We start from the raw sequence: 15,629 nt of genomic DNA, 5'->3' as shown, positions 1-15,629 counted from the left end.
CTGTGTTAGATTTCTACCTTAGAGCCCAGAAAGAACAAACAACAACATGTCAAAATAGCTCCCCCAGTGCAGGGGCGACGTTGTCTATTCTTAGACTCAATAGTGTTATTCTAGTGCAGGTTTACTAAAGAAGGAATGTTTTGGAATTTGGTTTAAATGATTGCTTTGGTATTGGCTTCTAAAAGTAGTATCTCAACTGCTCTCCTCTACTTAACCATTTACAGAATTGACATTTGCTTTGCATTGCTTCAAGATTCAACTTTCCACGCTTCCCACTTACTGTATATATGGTTTACATTCATTCTTAAGAATTTCCTTCCATAGTTTTAATGTACCATGCTCATCAAACCTAAGACACATCTACTGATCTACTTCAGCAAACTGAAAACCGGCACTTTCATCCGTTCAGCCCAAACACATGAAACTAGGTTGAATTCCAGGACTGTCCACTGAAATAAAGAACTGTATACAGAGGGATAACAAACCCCAGATGTTTTCTCCAGTCTGGCTTAGCACTGTTACAATAAATAACTATTACAGGGGAACATGGAAACAATGCAACTTGATATACAGAAAAAAAGGAATACCTCCCTTACATCAAGAATCTTCTGCCAAGTCTTTCCTGGCAACACTAAGACTGTCTTCAAAATAATACTTCTAAAAAATGTTAATTCACTCCCCCCATTTACAATCCTAACAGACTTATGTAACCTGTTTTTTTTCTCATTATCTCATTTTGTCATTAAACTTGTGAGATTTAGTGACCATAAGGAGGCAGTTTATTGGTCTGTAAAATATAAAATGCTTGTATGTATGCCCATTTGGTCAAGCTTTTTATTAACATGGGAAGAATTTCCTGGAATTACAGGGGGAAATATATGTGTGTAGTAAAGTTACACAGTAATATACCTATTAATAAGGAGGACTAGATGAAGGTTTGGATTGAGGCAATGTTTAGGGTAATACAATGAAGAAGTATGAAATGACTTGGTAATACCAGTGGTGACTTCTGGTAATTGTAACCTGGTTAATACAAAGCATTACCGTCTTATCATCTGGGTGTTATTTAAATGTGTTTGAATGCACTTGTACTAATGGAAGGCTGGGTTCAAATGTAGGTCATAAATGAAAATATTTTTATGGCCTCTGTCTCAGCCTTATGTGGACAGCAGCCCACAGGACAAAAACAAAACGCACGCCATTTAGGACCCTTTGCAGGCAGTTCTACAAAGAGAGGCCAAGGATTTGGGCCTAAGAATGTGGTTGTTCCACTTGAGACATGCTTACAGGACAAGTGGAGGCAGTTATGCCAACTATTTGTCAAAATACAAAGGGCTTCCATATCGGATAACCCAGCCCTTTTCACAAGCAGCAGTATTCACCGAAAGATGTTATTCCAGAGCCAAAGTGTACAATTTATGTTCTAAATATTGAGAACAATTTGTAAAAATTAGAATAATGCTACAAAATCATAATTACTTCCTGCGCCATGAGCAAGGAAACAAATTAGCCAAGAAGTTTTGAATTTTCCATGTGTATGGTTTTTATAAAAGGGCCGTCTCAAACTCAATTCACAGCACAAGGGCTGGGAAATCTATTGGCAAAAAGACTTTTATTGCGCCAAGTCTCAGTGATACGGTTAAGGAAATCTGGAGACAATAAAGAGATAGAAAGATGTGAGATGGGGAGGCGAGAAAGACACAGAAAATCTACAGTCCAGCTGGAATAAATTAATAACAGGGTTATTGGTTCTGCATATCTATCAGCTCTCAGCCTGCAGCATAATTACTAACAGATGGCCTGGTGAAAGCTGCTTCACTTCAAGAATGTTTAGAAGTCTTTTGTTCTTAAAGCTAGCCCTTCCAATGAAAAAGGAAAGAGGAAGCAGGTCGCACAGTGGCTCGATACAGCCATTTACAAGATTGTTGACTTTCAAAATGGAAAAGTCCTGAGTTGAGGATTGGAATCAGTGTTCAGATTGTGCTATAGTCTATATCCTTCAGGGAATGAGTCTCAGTTTGTCCATCGGCACCAAATTGGGTTTGTTTGTTTTCAAGTCTGGCTGGCACTTACCTCCTTGAAAAGCGATCTTGTTCATTTACAGCTAGAGAGGTAACAAACTTCTTGTAGTGGTGCCTGGCTTATTTTTACTGGCAGAAGTACGACAATTTTCTGCATTTTACTGTAAAGCCGTGTTCCCTTTTTAAAGGATTTACTTTGCTTTGATGCTGTTAGCGTTTAAGGGACATTTCTCGTTGCACGTCTGGCAATAAAGCAGTGAACGGAGCGGAAGGCTCCTATCAAGGCATTGTGCACTGTTGCGGAATGTCCTCGGCAGTTTAAGGCTCACGGAAATATACGCCTGCGCTTCAGGCAAGTGAGATTGATTTGTGTCATTTAATAAAATGAAGTATTAATCTGTTTATTGTCAGTTTGTTTATTTTAAAGAGCACTTAAAGCAGATGACAAGTTACAGTACACGTGTTAAAGTTTATTACCATAATACGTGTGTGTGTGTGTGTGTGTGTGTGTGTGTGTGTGTGTGTGTGTGTGTGTGTTTACTTGGATATTACTGCCTACTGGACAAAGACCACGTTTCGTTTTCTAGTATCAGCAGAGGTCGCCGTCTATTCCGACATTTACAGACCTTCTGCAAGCAGTGGTTTTCTTAATTAAAGCAATCCAAGCTGCACCGCAGATACTGGCAGTCTAGGACAGATTATACTGAAATGATTACTGCGTCAGCGTTTTGCAGGGGGGGGGGAAACAGATCAGACCCAAATTGTATTGTTCGAAGTGGATTAATTAGCATTAAATGACTCCCACCGTGGTCAGCAAAAGTAAACAAAGTTGAAACTGTGATAGAAAATAAAACTGCATTTCCCAGAGTGCATATTGAAGGGAAGCCGGAAAAGCTTCCGTTGTACGGAAGAGATAACTGAATTAGATCTTAGGGGAGAACGATACAGTAGAAACAACTTGAATTAAATAATTAAGATTAGTTGTAACCGTACGCGATGTCTGTTAAAGATAGGGACCCTTCTGGAAACGAATTATTGCGTTTGATTTATCAGCATCTTAATGAAAATGGGTACCAGAAAGCAGCTAAAGAACTCAAACTGCACGTTGGGCAGGTAATATTATTTATTGATTGATATTCGATTATTAATAAACAGTTGCTGCATTGTGCACATATTTCGTTTTGTAAAAAAAAAAAAAGGTGAATATTCTAGAAAATTCTGCACGGAAAATGAAGTTGCACAACTAGTAACAATGCTTGCCTGGCTTTATAAACAAAAAAAGAAATGTTTTTAAAAAGGGACAGGTGAAGCGGTCCATGAACTATGATGAACCCAATATAACACGCAGTTTCTGTGTCCATGTGGATCAGCCGCTATTTTGTAACCCACATCATACGCACCTGTAAGTAGGTTTCTGTTTGAAATGACTGACTTCTTGCGGTTTTAATTTGTTACAGAAGGCTGTACCTACGCAGGAGGCTTCCCTCCAAGACATCTACTCTTACTGGGCAAAGTAAGGCAACTAAAGCAAGGCACAGTTGATGCAGATTTTTTTAACGCCACTAAGAAGATAACGGGTGGGTGGGGGTGTTCAAACCGCTGAAACAACCCCCCTAGCAACACCACTTGATCACAGTGACGTTTTTGTGAACAGCTTAGCAGCAGAATAGCGTCAGCGCTTTAAAACGTCAATAAAGATCAACGTTAATCTAGTCTATTATCAACAGAATACATTTGCAAATGTAAAGATAAATATATGGTGGATGCTGTGTTAGCAGGTGCTTCTTATCCCTGTTTCGTCGCGTTTCAATATAAACTGCATGGTTTTTTTTTACATTCTAGAGCCCCGGAACATTTGAGGAAGAGAAAGTTAAACCAGGTTAATAGTGTTTCTCCGCGCAAGAAGCCTCGCCTATCCGATCCTGCCAGCAGCAGTGAGAGCTCTGACCAGGAGGATGCAAGCAAAACACAGGCAAAGGGTAACTCACAGACTGCTTCCTGATCTTTACTGTTACCATGAAGACTGAAGCAGCCTGAATTCTGTCTGTGAAAATCACAAAGCGCAATGCCCCATACTGCTTTACAAGATCTATATTGCAGGTTGTTACCTTCTGATATTGAAAATATGACAGCGTTTTGGTGTGTTCTATAAAATATTATAAGAGCAACAAAAATTATGGAGCAAACAGGCAATTTCATATTTGGTTTGCCTTGCATGCAATATACATTAGAGAGTGTTCAGTTTTCTCACCTCTTTTAAAGTGCTGCATCCTGGTACCTGTGCTGTGGGACCCATGGTCTATGCAACAAGACCACTGGAGTGATGCTGAGCTGTGATGAAGGCTACACCTTTAGCAAACAGCACATTTCTAGTTGGAACCCTGCAGCAAATTAGTGATACCCAAATTGTCTACTACTCATACAAATTGTATATACACCATATTTCAGGCCTCTAAGGGTCATAGGGTCCTGCCGGAAAAGTTTTCCCAGTATAGAAATCTTGGAAGTCGGAGTAAAAGGTAGTCTTTTTCACCTGCATATTTTAAATGTACATATGAATATACATTTTCAATTTGTTTTCCACTGTGACATGATTTTGTTAGAGTGTTTTCAGTTGCTGCTGTATTGTTTGATCTAAACTGATGGCACAGGAATATATTTTGAGCTGTTTTTCATTGCTCTGTCAGACAGTAAAGCAGTAGGGAAGTCTCCAGGCCCTGCTGCGGTAAGGAAGTCTCCAGGCCCTGCTGTCCTGGAAAAGATACTCCAGAGCAGCAGCGAGGAAGACTCGGACTCAGACTCCTCAGAGGAAGAACCAGGGAAAAAAGCTGCCCCGGTAATAACATAATTACACGTGTTTGTAATTGCATTTCGAGATTAATTCACACTGGGAAATGGCTGCAGTGGTTTCATATTTGTATGATGATGCCCCATCGTTGCAGACGCCTGATCTGGAATGTCAAAATTACTGAATGTGGTGGAAATGCTTTGACTATTGTTTTATACTTTCCACTGTGAGCATTGTCAGTGACATTTTTACAATGTTCTGGTATTAACTGTTGAATACAATCAGTTTGGTTAGTGGTTTTGAAATCTACAGCATGTAAGAACGGTAAAGAAATTGTAACCTGTTAAATGTTAATCCCTACTTTTTCATCAGTACATTTTCCAAAAAAAAAAAAAATAATAATAAAAGATTTATGTTTATTTTATTTTTGTTTATCCCATTTAATTTCACAAATTGGAAAGACCATAACGATCCAGTATGTTGCCTTTTTCGCATTGTCATTCACTATGTGGTTCAAATTGAACATGCATTTTTTATTTCATTTTTCAAGATAATGCTGTGCAGCATTTAAAAGTAAACACATCATGTAAGGGTTATCATAGCAACTGTGTGGCAAACCTGTGAGTATTATTATTATTTATTATTATTTGTTTATTTAGCAGACGCCTTTATCCAAGGCGACTTACAGAGACTAGGGTGTGTGAACTATGCATCAGCTGCAGAGTCACTTACAACTACGTCTTACCCGAAAGACGGAGCACAAGGAGGTTAAGTGACTTGCTCAGGGTCACATAATGAGTCAGTGGCTGAGGTGGGATTTGAACCGGGGACCTCCTGGTTACAAGCCCTTTTCTTTAACCACTTAACAAGAGAAGCAGTGATTGGTTAATCGGGACAAGGATGTCTAAAGAAAAGTCTTTAAATAAATGGCAGTTATATTTTTGGCTGTATTCCTAGAATTCTTACACCTTATCTTTTGTAGGTAAAACCGGCAGCAACTCCGATCAAAGCCACTCCAGGAAAGGTTCTCCAGGCCAGCCCTGCTGCCTCAAAGCTCATCCAAAACAAGGCCACCCCAGCAAAGGTATCAAGCCCAGCCCCGAGCAAGCCTGTGCCTGCCACTGCTAAACAGTCTAAGGCTCCTGGGACTGCAAAGAAGGAGGAGAGCTCTGAGAGTGACTCGTCAGAGAGCGAGGAGGAAAAGACACCAGCTGTGAAACCACTGCAGAAGCCTGGTACATGGATAAAGCACTTTGTTTTTCTATAGTTTATTGGTGGGAGAGTGAAAACCCTGTATGTACAGGATGCTTTACCTAAAGACCTGCTTATACAATTATGAAGTTGGTTAGGACATGAAGTTGGTTCAGACATTATTTACCACAATTTATTGAGAGTATCCGTGGAATGGAATAACTTGTCATTGTGTCACGCATACGTTTTAACGTGTAGCTACTGCAGGGTGGATTGTAGTCATGGCAGTTTAATTTTTCATGATACTTCTGGCTCTGTATTTGCTAGAGATGTATTTAAATACATGTTTTGTTCTTTACACTTGCTTTGTTTTCCTTTTTGCTGTAGCAGCTCCAGTTTCTAAGGCAGCAAGCAGCAGTGAGGATTCATCCAGTGAGGATTCAGACTCCAAACAAGAAGCAAAGACAAAATCCCAGGTTAGACTGTTATAATTAGGCAGCTATACCCAACACAGCAGGTGTTACCTGGTAGGTAATTCCAAGATTCTAAACTTAATGGCTGATGTATTAACAATGTACAATATTAAAATGTCCTGCTATAAGACTGTGTTCTTTATTGGTTTAACCTAGAAATGTTTCCTAGGTAACGTCGGTGGGAAAGGGACCCCTTCCTAAAGCAGTCCAGGCCAGCACCACCCCGGGAAAGGTTGCCACGACGACCTTGGCCTCAGGCACACCTTCTCAGGTGAAGTCAGCACCGGGGAAGGTCATAGCTGGGAAAGGGAAGGGGAAGGAGACAGGAAGTTCAGAGAGCGAGAGCAGTGATTCGTCAGAGAGTGAAGAAGAGACAACAGTACAGGTGTGTGGGAAACTCTTTTTCTCGTTGTTACTTTAAAGGGTAAATGGCTTCAAAGGACAATATAACCAAGTGCAATGGGCATAAAATACAAATTCATAAATATATGCAACCATGATAGTTGGCAAATCAGACCTCAGAAGATATTTTAAGTCCAGACATGTTGGCATAGTGTTTCACGGGTAGTTTTGAATTACTTCAGCATTTGACCAGCGTTCTATTGTACTATAGTTTGGTTGATTTGTGTATTAACTAAGTTATCTTAAGTAATACTTAGTGCCTTCATTGTATTTATAATCCAATAAATGATAATATTAAATAATCTTGTTCTGATAGCTAGTTTTTTTTGCTACCTCCCAAAATCCGTCAGTGTCTTTCTGATCTTGAAAGAACCTGTTTAAAACCAAGAAGAATATTCCTGTTTTTTGTACTCAGTTATATTGTCCTTTGAAGCCATATTCACTTGGTTTATGTTGTAGAAATCCTTCATCAAGCCGAAGGCAAATCAAGCGTCTGTACTAACTGGGAAGCAAGTTGATGCAAAGGCTGCCCCGGGAAAAATTTCTTCTGCAGCCCCAGGGAGATCCACCAAGCCAGCTCCAAGCCAGGCCACGGCCACGCCAAAGACTGCTGCAGTGGGGAAGAAGAAGGGACAGGAGAGCTCCGAGAGCGACAGCAGTGAATCTTCAGAGAGTGAGGAGGAGAAGCCACCTGCACAGGCGAGTAACAGTCTGTCTGCAAGGTTTCAGCCAGTCTGGTATAACATAACAAAAGGGGGACCAGGGATTTTATATTGCTACGTATAATAAAAGAAAAGAAGATGGATTTCTGAAAGGTTGGTTAGAGTTAATTCATCAGGTACTTGATTTGAAATCCCAGAGTGGAGTGCATCTTGAGGATGTTATACTGACACAAATTGACCATGTTCCTCTCTAAAAAAAAATCCTTAATTATCTGGCCAACTTCCATATGGTAACCATACTTTTTTTTCATGGTGATCCATAGTCATTGAAGTTTGTTTGCTATGCAGTTATTTGCTACAAGTCTGCCGATTAGTTGACTGTGAGTTAGGTTAGTGTTGCAACTTTGCAATCCAAACTGTGATCTGTTTGGAAGTTGCTGTGCTTGGTCATCCAGGTTTCCACAGTATCCCAGTTCTTGTATCTCACTATATTAACTGCAAGCTTGGTTTCTGTTGCAGGCAGCAGTCAGGGTGCCAATAGCAAATTCACTGGCAGGAACACCAGCGAAGCAAGTCAGTAAAATACATATTTTGGGGAAGGCTTCTTCTCCAGCCCCAGGCAAATCCCCCAAGCCAGCTTCAAGCCAGGTCAAAGCCAGCCCAAAGACAGCAGCAGCAGGGAAGAAGGAGAGTTCAGAGAGTGACAGCAGTGGCTCTTCAGAGAGTGAGGAGGAAGAGGAGAAGCCATGTGCTGTCAAAACTCCCCTGAAGCCAGGTATACATTCTGTTTTATTATTTGTAAGCTTGGATCTAATTAAGCGATAGTGCCCGTCGATGATGGCTCTACCATGTGATAGTTGACCGTGACAGGAGCCGAACTGTCTGCATCTCTCTTTGTTGTTGTTGAAAGATGCTGTGTCTGATTGGCTGACTCGGCAGTTGCAGGTACAGGATTGGTTGCTTTCGTCGATGCAAAGTATTGATTGGCTGGTTTTTATTCAATAGTTCTGACTTGTGATTGTTTGAGCTTATGGAGGCTAATGTTTAAAAACCAGTTGCCTCAGATTTCATGAAACTTTGAATGGACGTTTGACCTGCAAATGACAGTACAAACATAAATGACCTGAAAGCAGCTTTTTTTTTCCTAGTAAGCTACTTAGTATAACTGCTACTCGTAATAACTGTAATAACGCAGCCTAATATACCTAACTAATTCCCCCTTTAGCTCTCAAGATTGCTGCAGCGACTCCAGAATCTCATGTAAAACAAAGGGGGTCTGCTGCTGCATCCAAACCTGCAGCCTCTGAGTCTGACAGCGACAGTGATGACTCCAGTGAGGAGGAGGAGGAAACTCCAAGGAAACCTCTTCAGGTACAAAGACTCTTTATATAAAGAGGTGTAAGCATGGGGGTGCTTGTGTGGGTGTTAAAGCCTGTAAAACATATTCAATGATTAAGCAATTCATAAACCGTTCCTGTGTCACATTGCCATTCAATATGACCTGGAAACTCAAGTACAACTCCTTCTCACTAACTGGTATTCAAAAAAACATATGTTAACTGTGATATGTGGGTCTTGCATAAGAATTGTAATGCAGGTAAGATTTCATTGTCATGAACTCTATGTCCTTTAGGTTTGTGAAGGAGCACATGTATTTTGATTGTGCTATAGTGTGTTCAGGTAGTTGCTACGAGTCTTCGGTATAAACCAGGATATTGGGGTAGAGACTAGGGAACGGTCTCGCTTGCTTGAGTAAAAAAACATGTCGGTCATTTGGGAATGCAACTGGTTGGTGAGTAAATGAGGTTTTGAAGTAGTGGAGAGTATTACATTATATCAGCCAGGTGTTTCTTCTCCCTAAATGGTTGACAGTGGTTCGTAATGAATAATGTAAACTTCTTATTCACAGAAAGCATCTGTTGTAAAGGCAACCACCCCTGTTTCTAAAACTCCTTTGAAAACACTCGTCAAGGGCACTCCTGCCAAGCCAGGGGCAGCTAAGCCAACCCCAGGGAAGGTTTCAGCTCTGACCCAGCCTGCAAAGACCACACCCAGCCAGGCCAAAGTAACCCCCAAGGCAGGGATTGGAAAGGAAGAGGATGAGAGCAGCGATTCATCAGAGAGCGAGGAGGAGGAGCGCACGCCAGTCACACCAGTAGTAAAGCTACAGCAGAAACCTGGTACTGTACCAATACAGTCTGGAATTCCATTACAGTGATAGCCAGTTTATATTGCCTTTGCTATACAGAAATGCATACACTTGTTTAGTATGAAATGTATATATCTGAAAAAAAATACACTACATCTAACAATAGCTTAAGTTTCTGCTGTACCACAGATGCGTGGTAAAAGACGTTTGACCCAATGAAGCTCTGTTTTCTTTTTCTCCAGAAGCTACCCTGAAGCGGTTAGCTGTGCCCACAGTTTCCAAGACAAAGGCTTGTGAGAGTGAGAGCACTGAGGATTCCAGCGACGAAGACCCAGCACAGGTATAGAAGACAGCCTACGGCAATAAAATAAGTTCTACTGGTAATATTAAATTGGGGGGGGGGTGGGGGTTCAGTGAGTGGAACTATTGTTTTTGCAGGTTACATTTATGGTAAAGATTTTGTGTTTTTTATTGATTATAGTTCTAGTACTAATGAAATACGTGTTTAGACCCTTCAAGCACAGAAGGCCCTGGTTGCCAAAGTACTGCAGCAGAATAAGTGTTCAGTGAACCCATCCCCCCTGAAACCCGGCACAGTGACGCCTGCATGGAGCAGGAACAAGACTCCCGTGAGGCCAGCGGGGACTCCAGCAGGGGAGGACAGCTCTGAGAGCGACAGCAGTGATACGGATCTGGAGAAGTGCAGAGAGCCGGCTCGCACGCCTACAGGTACACTGAAACATTGCAGCGTGGGGAAAACTGCTTCTCACCCCTCACTAAAAAAAGCTTGTTCTTTAAGTTTCTTTTTAATAAATACAAAAGGTCTTATTCTGAAAAGTTAGACTGTGTTTTACAATGTTGTTTTTTTTTTATTCTTGGCTGTAAAAGGGAGAAAATTCTATTTGGATGTAAAGACCAGAATTAATGAGGCCCACTGTGGCAGTGACATGAAAATGAAAACAGTGATTTTCTAATTTGGGCCACACTGCTAACTGTTTGTTTCAGTGAAAACTCCTGCAAACACCAATCAGAAAAAGGAGAAGGTAACCCCTGCATGGAAGAGCCAACCACAGGAGGAGGACAGTGACTCAGGTAATTGGACAACAGTGTTTAACATCGCCGGTCTACAAACCCTCCATAGGTTCTCTGACTTTAGATTATTATACTAATTATTCAGTGTAGAAATATACAAGGTATAGAGGCTTTAGTCATCTTTATTGGTGCAATAATTTAGGAAGACTGTTTTTCTCAGTGGCTCACCTAGACACAGGTCATGTGGCTGGGCTGCTACTGGATTGAGAGGGAAATCGTCTACGGAAGAATAAATGCTCATCTCCTACCTCCCAAGTTTCTTTTACTGCTAACATTGTCTTATTCCTGTGATCATGAAATGCCTTGCATTGAAATGTGACCTCTCTTTGTAGTAATTGTGTCTTGTGCTTTACAGTTGTTTTTTTTATATTATTTGTGAACAGGGAAGTGTATCTTAGATTGATGTCTTGATTTTCTTTTTTTTCACGTGTTGCAAAATTGTTTCTCGCAGACAGTGACTCTTCTGAGGAAGAAGCCGCGACAAAGCCAACTTTAACTGTAAGCACCTCAGCACAGAAGACAAGCCAAAAGGGAGCAGAGAAAGGAGCACTGGCAGTGAAAGCTGAGAGGAAAACAAAAGCCAAGGCTGCACCTAGGAGTCCCAAACCTACTGGGGGCAGGACTAAAGAGACTGCCGTGGGGAAGACGATCCAGCAGCTGCTTTCCATTGCAGACAGCGAGTCACCAGAGCCCTCTGACAGCGACGCTGAGGATGAGGAAGCCACTACGGCCATCAAAATCACTGGAGGAAAGACACAAAAAACCACTGGAGGAAAGAAACAAAAAAACACTGGAGGAAAGAGAGCGTCAGGGATGACCGAATCGGAGCAGTCTTCTTCTGAGGAGAGGAAGAGAAAACGACCTGCTGGCACTGCTGCTGCAGGGGCAAAGAAAGAAAAGAAGAAAGAGAAGAAATCAAAGCTGGCTAAAAAGCTGAGGCTGACAAGCGAGGACGGCAAATCTGTCTCCCCATCAAGTGCAAAGCCAAGCCCTATTTCAGTAAAGGGAGAAAAGCGGGAGAAAAGTAAGTGTACAATCAGAACAGTCCGTCTTCCTATCTTCAAGAGACCATAACTCTGCCTGGTGTCCTTACTACTGGGTGAAATTACTGGGGTTCTTGCTGGTGTACAGTATGTAGGGTTTGTCTTTTAACTTTGCCAGTTATGATTGGTTACTTTTAAACAGTAATTAATCTAAAAACTGAAAACAACCGCTACACCCCTACTTGTGAACAGCCCTATTTTTCAATTGTGGTGGTTATTATTTTTATTTTTTTTTGTAAATTGTAGAAAAGAAGTCAATGAAAGACAAGAAGAAGAAAAAATTTAAGAATACCCCTTTCCGGCCTGCTCGTGGGTTCAGTTTGGGCACACCCCGCTCGGCTGGTAATAGCCCCGTACTAACACAGTCTCAGTCAGCAAAGGTAAGGAGCGAAGGAAACCTGCCTTGGCATAACTGTATTGTGAGTTTTATGGCTCGTTTTAAGATTTAAGATGTTCAGGTTGTCTTATAAGTTGTAAAATCTATTGTCCGAGCCATAAATATATGTGGTATCCATTTCACTGTCCCCTTAGTGTAGTTTAAATTACTAGCAACTCCTTCAACATCTCACAATTGGAGTCCGCAGCTATAGAAGTCCCCCAGCGCACTGTCCTACTGGACAGTGTGTCCCTTTCAGAGGAAATATTAAGCTGTGTGCTGTCCATCCCTCCAAATTTCCTACCAGGCAACAGATACAAATAGTGTGTATTTTTATTTTTATATATAATACATATTTGGTGGGGATGAACAAGCCACACATACTGTGTCCAGCACCTGTTTGTTGACCATCCCTGTTGAGTTAATAAATAGGAAAAGTTGGCATGGGTTTGTATAAACAGTTTTGCATTGCGTACGGCTTATGTAAGCAGAATAACTGTTTTTTTTTTTTATTATAGAAAAAAAAGAAGAGTAAATTGACACTGTCCCAGTAAACCACAGGTACGTATGGGAAGAACATTAAACTGTGGTTTCAGATGTGTCAGCTATTAATGGTTAATAGGAAAAGTCCCCTCTGCAGCAAAAGACAAAAAAAACTGAGAAGACTCCCTGTTTGTGACCTGTGTGTACACTTATTTGCATCCTCAGTGTGTCATTTTATATGCAAGTCTGTGATTTATCAGTGTTTTGTAGGTACTATTAAGTTCATGGCAGTATTCTAATTAGCTGGAAATGCAGATTTCAATATTAATGTAGTGGCTTTTTCTGTTTTTTTGTATTAAAGGTGGAAGTTTGCTTTACGTCAGATAAGATGGACTTCAGGTTTGCAATGGAGCTAAAGGGAAAAGTTGCCCCATCCACAGATGCTCCTCTATATATATATATATTTTTGTATTAAAAAAAAAACAACTAAAAAAACTTGACAAGATTCTTTCTATTTGTTCTAACGTTTTCTGTTCCGGCTTGTGCTTTTTGTAGGTTTCTTACAAGCTTGTGAAGTAAATGACAATGTATATTTTAAACTCTTTGTTATATTTGTGTACCTGAAGTAGGAAATAAAGGTTTAGTTCCAGTTTAGCAGACATCATTTGTGTTCTTGTTTGTTTAAAATCGCTGCTGTTTGTTTGGTTGAATCTGCTAACAAGTACACTCTTGTTGGTTGCTTTTTTTCAGTAGGATCAGCTTTCGGGCTAAAGCATGAACCATCTTTCGGCCCAAATTTCAAATTGCTTGGAAATAGTGTATGGTGTATATAAACATAAGCTTGTACTCTGGAGTGTTTCAAACTATGGAACTGTTCTATTATAGATGTATATCTGTATGCACGGCACATTCTAGAGTTTTGCAGCTGTCTAGAGAGCTGTTAATCTAATTGTTCCAACATTCTTTAGTTATTGTATCAGCATCTGGGGGTATACAGAGGCGCCTGTCTGGCAGTCTTTTACACCTACAGCTGTGGCCAAACATTTTGCATCACCCTATAAAACGAACTAATTTTGCTTCATAAAGTTGAATGAAACCTGCTGAATAATGTTACGTTAACACATTGAATTACATACTGCTTTGTAGTTTTCCATATACTTGCCGAAAAACTGACACATTGAAATCTAACATGATACTGTACAACTATTATGGCTTCCTGTACACTTTTCTGATATAATTTTGTAGGTTCTTTGATTACCTGATGTTAAATAAAAGATCTAAATTATGTTCACATAGTTGTTAATTAATGAAAACACCAAGAAGTGATTCAAAGCCTCCATCCTAGACCTTTTGTTTGGAGTCGTAGAAGCAGAACAGATTGCCCTATACCCTGAAGGAAAGAAGAGAGGATAAGATCTCCTTTTATTAAAATACAGTGAAGATTGGGTCTGTATGACATTTGATTTGTTAGAAATGTTATGCTAGTGCTGGTACATTATTTTTTTTCACTGTTATTGCCAATTACACACCAACTACACAACTGAGATGTAACATATTTACAGTGACTTCCTGGGGTGTAGTTACACAGTCATATATAAAATCACAGTTTTAGACACATGACTCCATCATTATTAGATTGACTTGCTGTTTACTGTGATAATGTATTTTAGCAAATATAATTTCAACTGACTGAATAGAATTTTGTAGACATAGATCATTTCTATAGTACTGTATGTCAAAATTACTAAGATATCTGTAAAATATGAAAACATAAAATAATCATTGAACTATTTAAGTGTATTTTTTTGTTCATTTTGATAAATATTTAAAATACTTTATAAACGACATCTGACGTCATATTGCCTCAACATTTTTTCCTGGGTTTGGTAATATTTTAAGTTTAGTGACCCATACTAGTTTAAACAATCGTTAAGATTTTTATTGATTTATTTATTGATTGATTTATTTTATTTTATTTATTTATTTATTTATTTATTTATTTATTTATTTATTTCCAACGTGCCTGTACTTCGTGACGTTCCATTCTTTCACCACTAGGTGGCCCTCTCGCGTTTCAGTCACTGCCGTTTGTCTTTGTTTTTCATTAGCTCATCAACCTGCGACCAAATCCAAATTAACATGTATTTATACTAACGTAATACAAAAATGACTACAAAAGATTTAGAAGTGAGTAGTTTTTCGAGATTTACGATTATACTGTAAATCACTTTCACGAATCAGCCCCCAAATGTAGTCTCCCATCATGTTCTCGTTATGCTGTCCTTGGTAGCGGCGTTCAAAGTCCAGTATATCCTGTTGGAAGCGCTCGCCTTACGCTCCCATGTTCTCCTTGAATTTATCAAGATGAGCATCAAGGATATGGACTTTGAGGGACATCCTACAGCCCATTGTGCCGTAGTTCTTCACCAGAGTCTCAACCAGCTCCACATAGTTTTCGGCCTTGTGATTGCCCAGGAAGCCCCGAACCACTGCGACAAAGCTGTTCCAAGCCGCTTTCTCCTTACTAGTGAGCTTCTTGGGGAATTCATTGCACTCCAGGATCTTCTTTATCTGTGGTCTGACGAAGACACCGGCTTTGACCTTTGCCTCAGACAGCTTAGGGAAGAAGTCTTGAAGGTACTTGAAGGCTGCCGACTCCTTATCTAGAGCTCTGACAAATTGTTTCATAAGGCCCAATTTGATGTGCAGTGGCGGCATCAGCACCTTCCGGGGGTCCACCAGTGGCTCCCACTTGACGTTGTTCCTCCCCACAGAGAACTCGGTCCGCTGTGGCCAGTCCCGCCTGTGGTAGTGCGCCTTGGTGTCCCTGCTGTCCCAAAGGCAAAGATAGCAGGGAAACTTGGTAAAACCGCCTTGGAGACCCATCAGGAATGCCACCATTTTGAAGTCTCCTATGACCTTGATGCCATCTCAGAAAAATGCAGATAT

At 40.4% G+C, this 15,629-nt stretch overlaps 1 protein-coding gene across 2 annotated transcripts; it reads left to right on the top strand.

The window, feature by feature from the left end:
- Positions 1–2,595: 2,595 nt before the first annotated feature.
- Positions 2,596–13,339, top strand: LOC117412842 (nucleolar and coiled-body phosphoprotein 1-like). 2 transcript variants are annotated; one of them, XM_034021422.3, is made up of 18 exons: positions 2,596–3,134; positions 3,479–3,534; positions 3,864–4,000; positions 4,709–4,857; positions 5,792–6,044; positions 6,391–6,476; positions 6,643–6,858; positions 7,335–7,574; positions 8,057–8,312; positions 8,763–8,908; positions 9,447–9,717; positions 9,929–10,026; positions 10,196–10,415; positions 10,692–10,778; positions 11,230–11,802; positions 12,068–12,201; positions 12,716–12,758; positions 13,042–13,339. In XM_034021422.3, exons 1-17 carry the CDS (start codon positions 3,018–3,020, stop codon positions 12,749–12,751), a joined length of 3,075 nt encoding a protein of 1,024 aa, XP_033877313.3. In that variant the 5' UTR covers positions 2,596–3,017; the 3' UTR covers positions 12,752–12,758; positions 13,042–13,339. The 2 variants fall into 2 exon arrangements, with proteins under 2 accessions (XP_033877313.3, XP_033877312.3); XM_034021421.3 differs by having other exon boundaries at positions 2,597–3,134; positions 6,388–6,476.
- Positions 13,340–15,629: the final 2,290 nt, after the last annotated feature.

This window comes from Acipenser ruthenus, chromosome 23, assembly GCF_902713425.1.
Source record: "Acipenser ruthenus chromosome 23, fAciRut3.2 maternal haplotype, whole genome shotgun sequence".
Lineage (NCBI taxonomy): Eukaryota > Metazoa > Chordata > Actinopteri > Acipenseriformes > Acipenseridae > Acipenser > Acipenser ruthenus.
This window is presented reverse-complemented; position numbering and strand designations above follow the sequence as displayed.

Coding starts and splice junctions, on each gene's coding strand:
- LOC117412842 (XM_034021421.3), top strand. CDS start 3,018: ATGTCTGTTAAAGATAGGGACCCTTCTGGAAACGAATTATTGCGTTTG. Junction 4,001..4,708: donor AAGCAAAACACAGGCAAAGG/GTAACTCACAGA, acceptor TTGCTCTGTCAG/ACAGTAAAGCAGTAGGGAAG. Junction 6,045..6,387: donor GAAACCACTGCAGAAGCCTG/GTACATGGATAA, acceptor TTTTTGCTGTAG/CAGCTCCAGTTTCTAAGGCA.